The 9,570-nt window shown below is 48.2% G+C and overlaps 1 protein-coding gene across 1 annotated transcript; it reads right to left on the bottom strand.

Moving 5' to 3' along the window:
* Positions 1 to 4,534: 4,534 nt before the first annotated feature.
* Positions 4,535 to 9,258, bottom strand: ip6k2b (inositol hexakisphosphate kinase 2b). The gene is made up of 5 exons (XM_069707601.1): positions 8,958 to 9,258; positions 6,894 to 7,125; positions 6,605 to 6,810; positions 6,319 to 6,494; positions 4,535 to 6,234 (listed from the first exon to the last, which is right to left on the bottom strand). The coding sequence occupies exons 1-5, from the start codon at positions 9,169 to 9,171 to the stop codon at positions 5,629 to 5,631; spliced, it is 1,434 nt and encodes a 477-aa protein (XP_069563702.1). The 5' UTR covers positions 9,172 to 9,258; the 3' UTR covers positions 4,535 to 5,628.
* Positions 9,259 to 9,570: the final 312 nt, after the last annotated feature.

Genomic DNA, 9,570 nt, shown 5'->3' with positions numbered 1-9,570 from the left:
ACATCTGAGAAGTCAACCGTCAACACATCACTCCGCCTCAACCGAGGGCTCCTCGTGTTTAGTAACATTTATTCACGTAGCTGAGCTCCACCCAAACCAGCGGAATCAGCTGCTTTAATGTGTTTAATTGAAGGAATGAAGGTATTTTCACTGACACATAACTACCATGACCTGTTACCATCATCACACCAAATGAAGGAGGTTCTTTTGAACGCAGTACAGCAGAAACTCTCTCTGCTGAGGACATTGTTCGTTGGTCACATGATGTTTATTTTCCTTCAGTTTGTCTCCCATCGGCACAAAAAATATAAAAACAGTCCGGTCACACAGACATGTGGACTCAGTGATTATAAATAGCAGCTGCGGGTGTCCTGACATCAACATCTGGTGGCAGCTGGTTAGTAAAAGAACAAAACAGCCTGTGACACCACGGAGGAGTTACACAACCCGAAGAACAGGAAATGGAGTGGAATAAATCGTTCTGCTGTTTACGGGGGCTCAACCGTGACCTTTGACCTCGGCGTGCAGAGTGATCTATCTATCAATCTATTGATCTATCTATCTATCTATCTATCTATCTATCTATCTATCTATCTATCTATCTATCTATCTATCTATCTATCTATCTATCTATCTATCTATCTATCTATCTATCTATCTATCTATCTATCTATCTATCTATCTATCTATCTATCTATCTATCTATCTATCTATCTATCTATCTATTATCTATCTATCTATCTGACATGTATTCGTTGGGTCTGTATGGATGTGTATTAAGCCCTCCTGGATGAAGGTCAAAGCTGTGATAAGGCCTCTCATCATGGTTTACTGCAGGTGTGGAGTCTCACCTGTGATACAACGGGCCTGATATGAAAACGGGCCGTCAGCGGTGAGAACGGAGGTAGCTTCTTCCTTCCAGCTTATTGGATCAGAAACATTCAATCAATTGTGATCTGGTTCCCGCTGCTGGCCGCACGTTATTGGATCGATCTGCAGGACATCGTTCAAGGAGAGTTGTGTAACAGGCGATGACATCATCATGTCATGTTGTGTGTGTGTGTGTGTGTGTGTGTGTGTGTGTGTGTGTGTGTGTGTGTGTGTGTGTGTGTGTGTGTGTGTGTGTGTGTGTGTGTGTTGTTCTTGAAAACACCTGCTCCTGTTGAGACACTTATTTCTATACATTTCTTTGAATGTTTTCATTCAAGTTCCATTTTAACATATCTTTATGTTCTTGTATCTCTGTTTTGATGTGAATCACTGTAATGTTCTTGCTGTAAAACAAAGTGCCATACAAATAAAGTTTATTATTATTGTCATCCTTTTTCTTTTTTCAAGTTATTTGTTCTACATTGTGTTTTATGTAAATGATCAAATTCTTGATGAGATGACACGAAGTCTGTTTTAAACGTTTCCAGACAAAATAATTTGTTTTATCTATGTCTGGATCACCTCTTTGATCAAACAGTGCTCGAAATATGTGCTGAAATTTTCTTTCGACTATATTTCACTTTTAGGTCTTAAAGTTTTATTTATATCTGAATACGACACACACAGGGCAGTGAAACCTTTCTGTCCACTGACATTTTTCAGAACTAGCACCTGCTTTTCTGCTCCTGTCTGGGTTATTTTAAGATCACATTCACTCAGTGCTGCAGGGGGAGGAACAGTGCAGGTGCCGTGCAGGACATTGGATTCACATCTGATTTCAGCTGGTTTCACTGAGACAGCAGGATGTCTGCAACATCAGGCCTTTTAAAGCCTTCGCAGTGCAGGTGGCTGAAATGACCTTTGAACTGTGACGACTGCACACATCAGACGCCTCCACGTGTGCACAACACACACACACACACACACACACACACACACACACACACACACACACACACACACACACACACACACACACACACACACACACACACACACACACACCTGCATGTTTACAGTCACATAAGTAGAGACCACAGCGAGCTCAATCATGCCCACTCTTACATCACACCGCCACTTTCTCTTCAGGTCAGTCAATCAGGCTTTGTTGCAGGATATTGCGAAACCTCTGCATTGATCCAATCAATCTGATCACATTCACAGAGAACTTGCTGCTCATTCATGCTTCCTGCCAGAGAAAAGGTGCTAAATTTATCTCTCTGCCAGCTGTCACTCATTCATTCATGCAGGTTTTGTGAATATTTTTTTTTAATGAATAATGCCTCCTCTGCATTTTGAGGCGCAGAAAAGCTAAAAAAAAATGATGGTGCCGTTGCCATAGTAATGTCACCAAGGTAACTGTCACTGTCCTCCACCAGCACAACCACTAACACGCTAAACCGAGACACAACAAACACACTAAGAAGGAGCGAATCAGGCAAAGAGAGAGACCGAAGTCTTCCTCATCCAGAAACCATCTGAATGTGTTCGGCAGGCCGGCGGACGAGCGGAAACATGCAGTTATTTTTAGACAAAACTGTAATCCCTCTGATCTCCTGCCTCTCACTGTCATCTCCCCCAAACTGACCTCCTCCTTTCACCCGTCTTTGATGAGTTTCGCTGTGCTGAACCGGCCCCCGGGGTCCCCAGGGCCCCAGGGCCGGACTGCAGACAGGAAGTCATATTTTGTTGTGAGGAAAACCACATTAAATCAATCCAATTCCAGCGAAAAGGGACGTTTTGGAATTTCTGCATCTACGCATGAGCGATCTCACATCTGTGGTGTGTATGTGGGTCATTTGTCGGCTGACTCAGAGACTTCCAGCTCGTTCTGTGGCTTTAATAATGATTGGTTGTGACAGAAGATCATCTGCATGACACTCCTCTGGTCAACACACACACACACACACACACACACACACACACACACACACACACACACACACACACACACACACACACACACACACACACACACACACAGACTTAAAAAAAAACCTGTTTTCCATTGTGGAAAAGCAAATAAGAATTTTTAATCTGCTTCAAGATATTTACTTTCTCCACCCTTGTCATGCAGCCGCCTGCAGTGAAAGCAGGTAGATGTGCTGTGTTGCTTTTAGACGTTTATTCCTCCGTCACACGTCTCTCCGCCCTTCATGTGGAGCCGGTGTGCCAAGTTGCTGAAAAGAGATGCAGAATTGTGGGCATACTTTCTCCACCGCTGCAGAGCTGATTAGGCTGACTGACAAAGCTGCCGGTTTCTGACAGGCAACCACTTCCACCGTGGAGCTCATAAACAAGCAGCTACCGGTCATCTGAGCTGCTGGCTAACACCCTCCTAATGCTTCCTGCTTATAACCACGGAACACATATTGGAACTTTTCCCGTTTGAAGTGTATAATCTGAGTTGTGCGCCGATGTCACCGCTGCATGGCAACTGACTGAACTTCTTAGTAATGAATGAAGGAATGACGTCCGGCTGACGCGTGCACAGCGGGGTTTGCTACCTTTGTTTTTTCTGCCGTCTCAAGCAAAACAACAGGAAATAAAAATGAAAAAGAACAAAGCCTGCTCTCACTGCATATTTCTGAGGACGAATGCTGTTGAAATGATGTGAAGCTGAACTTCCTGTTCTGGCTCGTAATCGTGCTAAATATGTTGTTATGTGGAAACTCTTCAGAATCAGGTTCCTGGTCCGGAGAGTCCGAGGACACCGCAACCAAAAATATACACTCCAGAAGCAAGAAACAAAGTTCAAGGCTGCGACTGCAAACGATCTTTAACACTAACATCCTCTGAGAACCAAATGGGAAGTCGTAAAAACACCGTTGCTAGGCAACAAGCAACATGGAGGGCGTCTGGAAGCCACCGAGGCTAAAAGTTTATCAAGCTAACAGACGGCTAACGTAATGCAGGAAATACAAAGACACACACACACACACACACACACACACACACACACACACACACACAGGCAGGAGTGATTGTAAAGTGAGTACAGCTGAGGCCGATCAGGGAGGTGAAAGCAGGTGAGCACAGGAAGCAGACACGAAAGGAAAGAGACTTTCATACTGAAACAGGAAAATGAAATAACAGAACAGAAAACTATATGAAACCATAAGACTGATATGAAGATGAGTCACAGGTCTTCATAGTTTATCATTGTTCACTAAAGCTCCACTTGATCTGAAATATTCGACCGTGTTTCTGTTGCTCTGTTATTGATGCCGTTCACTTTATTACACAAACATACGTCCTGCTTCTTTACAGAAAAGCTTGATGCGACACGCCCGTTAACAGCTGACGGTGTTGTTTGCATGATTTAAAACTATTTTTTTCCGAGTAAGGATGACTCATGTTTTCCACAGCTCGACTTCTTTTTATTCCACCTGCTGTCAGGTCTGCAGTCAGCGGCAGGCAAAAACAGTCAAACTCCAAAACTTGTTTCTCTTGTTCGTATCTTCGCTGACACGATGTGAACTTCAAACACACACACACACACACACACAAATGTCCAAATACACAACTCAAACAAGCTCAAACGCACAAAATATAACTTTAAATCAGCTGATTAATATAATATAAACACAACATGGAGCATGAATTTTACCACAATGAATGCCTTTATTTTCCAAGACACTGTTAACACACAGGTACACAAGAGAGCTCTCGCAATAACAAAATAAATCAAAGTCTGCATCAGGAGGACAGAACATTTAGAGTGGTAACACGGAATGTACTTATTTCCATTTTTTAAACAATCCTTTCAAATAAATAGTCTCTATATAGTCTTTGCAGCTAGTGTTTTTAATCAATAAATTCTCTTTGTCGAGTCAGATTTTCAGGAATGAAGAGGAGATCAGACGAAAACAAAGACAGTGACAAAAACAAAAGAAAAGATTTTATCCCCTTTGAAATCCCCTTTTCAAAAAGTTTTAGAAGCAAAAAGTCGAAGGGGAAAAAAAGGCCGCTGAAAAAAGGCAAATCCCTTCTTCTAGACCTAAATCCTCTTCTTCCACCAAGAAAAGTGTAAATCCAAGTGCCTGGCGAACACACAAACAGTTACAACGGTCCGAAGAGACACCGATAGAAACACAAAAAGTCCTTATAAGATGCTTAACTCAATTGCTACGAGACAGCTGACCCAGTCAGCCAAGGTCAGCCAAGGTCAGCCAAGGTCAGCCCGTTCAGTCGACCTCCCCGCTGATATTGTGCTGTGCTGTCGGGGAGCGGCAGTTCAAACTTCATCCAAGAACAAAAAAACAAAACGTACGTCTTATCACAGGTAAATCACCACGACGGACGCTGATGAGCGTCCGTCCTCCTCCGTCTCTCTCAGAGAGAACTTAACGATGACTTTACCGGCCGGTGCGTGAGGAGATGAGGAGGAGAGTCCCGGGCGGCTCCGGGTGACCTCTCGTCTCCTGCAACGCTCCTCCCACCAGGTAGAACGAAGAAAAGGAGCAGTCTCGGAAAGAGAAAAGTGCGAGGAAGGGCTCAGGAGGCCCGAAGCACCGGCAGGTAAGTGAGAGCGCCGGGGACCCGCTCAGACGCTCCCCCGGCCCGGAGGCGTCCGGCGTCCCTACCAAGCAGACCCCCGTGTGGCCACCGGGACGGTGCACCGCGAGGCGGCCGGGTTTCAGCTCAGCGAGCTCCTCCCAAGCTTGAAATTCAGACCACATCAGCTCCGGCGCAGCGTCAGTCCGCGCTGTGCTCCTCCAGCTGGGAGATGATGGTGATCAGGTTCTGCAGGCCGAAGATGAAGCCGCTGTCTTGGCCTTCGTGCACCACGCTGTCCTCTCCGTAGTGCCGACAGGTGGTGTGAGCAAAGTCGATCATGCGCACGTCCACCGCGGGGCCGCTGGCCTCTCCGGCGCCGTGAGACGAGCGACCGCCGCCGCCGTTGCTGCCTCCTGCGGCCACGCCGCCGCCTGCTGAGGAGGACCGCGGGAACCCGAAAGCCCCTTCCTCCTCTTCCTCTTCCTCCTCCTCCTCCTCTTCATCTGACGGCTCATCCTCATCTCCCTCTTCCCCGCCTCGATGTCTGGGTCTGGTGGGAGTCCGGGGAGGCTCTCCGTCGTAGATGATGAGCAGCGAGCTGGAGTAGAAGCGGTACGACTCGCAGGCCTCCAGCGCCGCCTGCATCTCCCGAAGTCTGCGCAGCACCGGCGACAGCAGCTCCTGACGCAGGCGGCGCCCGTCGTGGAAGAACTGGTAGAGCGCCTCCTTGAAGCCCGCCAGGGTCAGCTTACGACCGTGGTACTTGTTCATGAACATGAGCTGGCCGGAGTCGGACTGGTACACCTGCAGGAGGTAACACGGCGACATCAGCACCACGGACCAACACAGAAGAACCTCAACGCTGACTCAGCTGTATTTATTTTTTACCTGCATGCCGCACAGCCGCACGCCGATGGATGCAGACGTGCTCTGCTGACACTTGCGGATCTGATTGGCTTTCTTCTCCTCTGACGCGTCGTCTCCGTGCTGGCGAGTTCCCATCTTCAGGTCTAAGACGCAGGGCACGGCGTGTCGCCACGTCAGGTTCTCCAAAAGGATAAATTCTGAGAGGGGGCGGAGTCAAGGATCACAAATACAAACCAACACAGTGTTCATGCCGATGTGAGTAAGTGAGATCCGTCCCTGCGTGTCCGAGGCTTCGCTGAAAGGATACTGTACTGGTTGCGGTGCTTGGCGTTCTCCTTCATCCTCTGCAGGTGCTGCTGGTGACACTTCAGACTCCAGGGGTTGTGTTTGATCTGCGGCACCACGTTTCCTTTCTCCAGGCTGAGGTACAGGACCTCCGCCTGCTGCTGCTGCTGCTGCTGCTGCTGCTGCTGCTGCTGCTGCTGCTGCTGCTGCACCTCCTCACGGTTATAACTGCAACGCAGAACAACGTCAGCGTCGTCGCCACACAACATGAAAACAACGCCGTGTTTGGTTGTCGGTGGAAGAATCCTCACCTCATGATCTTGTCGTCCTTGCGGCCGTGTCGAGCCCGGTCTTTGCCGTAGTTGTCGTTCTCCAGCAGCAGCGCCGACTGCTTCTTGTTGCTCCACTTCAGCATCTTGTTCTTGGGCTCGCAGTCGGCCGAAGGGTCTTTGTTCTCCAGGTCGCCCGACTCGCTGTGGAGAGGGTAGGCGATGAGGCACAGGTTCCCTTCCTCATCCTCTTCGAAGCTGACCGACACCACACCTGAGGAAACGAGGGCGAGAGGGAGGGGGGTGGGGGCGAGGTGGGTTAGTGGTACTTCCTGTTTGGTAACACATGACGACAACACGCGCGGATCATTTCATATCTTATAAAGCACAAATAGATGATCGATGACGAGTAAAGAAGAAAAACAACCAAACAAAATGTGTCAACTTGAAGACATTTATTGAGCAACTTTCACAACAACACACATAATTCATAATTCATAATTTACATGAAATCAGTTGTCAGTAATTATTAAAAACAATCTGACTCGTAATGAACCACAGAGGAAGAAATAGTGCTGAGAAATGTTCCTCTGGAAGACAGAAGAAACAGTGTGCCTTGATGTCACATGACCCACAAACAGCCCCCTACATGGAGCAATACTTTGCATTGGGGAGGAGGCGGGGGGGGGGGGGGGCTCAGAATAAACATCACAGCTGCAGATTAAAGCACCAGACAGGAAGGAGAGACGTACAGATGGATGCATGCAGATAACATCCATGTTTCGTGGACATTGAACGGCCCGAGGATCCTGCACTCACATGCCCGAGGGCCTGACTGATGACATCATCGCCCTGCAGGAAGGCTCCGCCTCTGAAATCTGCCCTGGATGGTGTGAGCTGCAGTGTCATCACACAACCGCAGCAGCGAGTGTGGGAATTTATGAGTCACTGACTTATTCCAAAAACCGGCTCATAAATTATTGATAAAGCAGCACATCACTGGACATTTTTACAATTTAGACTGTGTTGTAGTTCCTTATCAATTATTAATAGTTTATGAGGTTCATTTATGGGTTTTTAAATGAAATACCAACACAATAAACCTGAACTTGTCTCTATCTTTTAACCTACTTCTTCCTTCATTTGAAAAAGCCTTAATAATCCCAATATTTTTTTCAAGTTTAAACTCCATCCTCCAGCTGTCCCTGAAGCCTGTTTCTGTCTCAGCCCAGTTCGTGACTACTCATAAGCCACCCGAGAGTGTTGAGGAGCACTCGGAGGCTCCAGACATCTACTATCTGCTCTTCTAATCCTCTGCTCTCATCCAGCATCTTTTAATAGTCCAATGCTGCGTTACCAAGGAGTCAGATACCAACTAATGTGTCTCGGCTCCGTCAAACGGCCGCCCCGAAGACGTCCGCCTCAGCATGTCCTGCGGGTGTCATTGTCTGTGGCTGAAACCGTGCACCTGGACGCAGCCAAGGGGAATATTACAGTATTATTTTCTGTGACAGGACCTGAAACCAGACCTGGAAAATCTCCTCAGATGACCTACGGATTTGCTCCCCTGGTACTCCGTCACAGTTATTTTCCAACCCTGGAAGTTCTCCATCTCATCCTGAAACCGTAGCCGCCTTTAAAGTCGGCTCGGCACCTTCACAGACCTCTGGCTGGTCATCCTGCTGGCAGACGGCCAACCCTTCATACTGGATGCTACCTGAACCCCCCCACCCCACCCCCACACACACACACACACACACACACACACACACACACACACACACACACACACACACACACACACACACACACACACACACCCTCTGAACAGAAAACAACAGTAGTGCCTGCCAGCATCTCCAACATGATTGACACTACACATGACGTGATGGCCACCTCTAGATATCGGGATACACGCTGCAGGCCGGTGTTGTTGTGTTTGTTCTGTGGACCTCTGCAATAATCCACCATAACATATTATGATCCGTTTCTGCAATGTATTATTAAATTCAACTTGATGCATTGCTGTTTTTGCCACAGAGATGATCAGGAGAGAGAAAAGACATCCCACTGATGCTGCGCCTCGTTCAGGATGCTGATTCTTACCTTTGTACTGCGGGGTGAACTTCCTCATCTCCGGGGGGAGGCTCTTGTAGAACTGGTGCTCTCGGGGGATGAGGGGCTTGCATATGGTTTGCTCCCCGAATCGCAGCACGCAGGAATGGCCTCCCACCTGGTGCACGAAGGGCTCAAGCATCACCCCTTTCCCGGGATAAGGAGTCCCGTCCGCCTGCATGAGGGCTTCCAGAGCGGGACTCATTCTCACTCCGCATCGGACAGCTGAGCTGGGGGGACCCACGTCGCACGGGAGGCTGGAGGCTCGGCCGCTCGTCTGGCTCCCTATCCTCGGGCTGTTCCGTGGTGGCTCGCAGGGGGGCGCTGTTGCTCTCCTGCTAGACCGAGGCGGTAAAAAACAAAGGGCTGAACAGGAAGGACGGAGCCTGCGACGAATCTCTTATTCCTTTCTCTGTCCTCTCCGGAAGGACGAAGTAAAAAGCTCCACCGCCGGTGTGTGAATATCCTCCGTGTTTGAAGGTTTAATTAAAGGCTGCTCGAGCAGCTCTAAAAGCTGCGACGGGCTCTTCACGCAGCGGACCGTCCCGCTATCAGCGCCGCTCGGCTGCTAAAAACTGAAGTCTGGTCCGATCCTCGAGCTAGA

This window comes from Brachyistius frenatus, unplaced genomic scaffold, assembly GCF_029030835.1.
Source record: "Brachyistius frenatus isolate BFR_SWC_R1_liver_20210118 unplaced genomic scaffold, ASM2903083v1 Contig_4, whole genome shotgun sequence".
In the NCBI taxonomy this organism is placed as follows: domain Eukaryota; kingdom Metazoa; phylum Chordata; class Actinopteri; family Embiotocidae; genus Brachyistius; species Brachyistius frenatus.
This window is presented reverse-complemented; position numbering and strand designations above follow the sequence as displayed.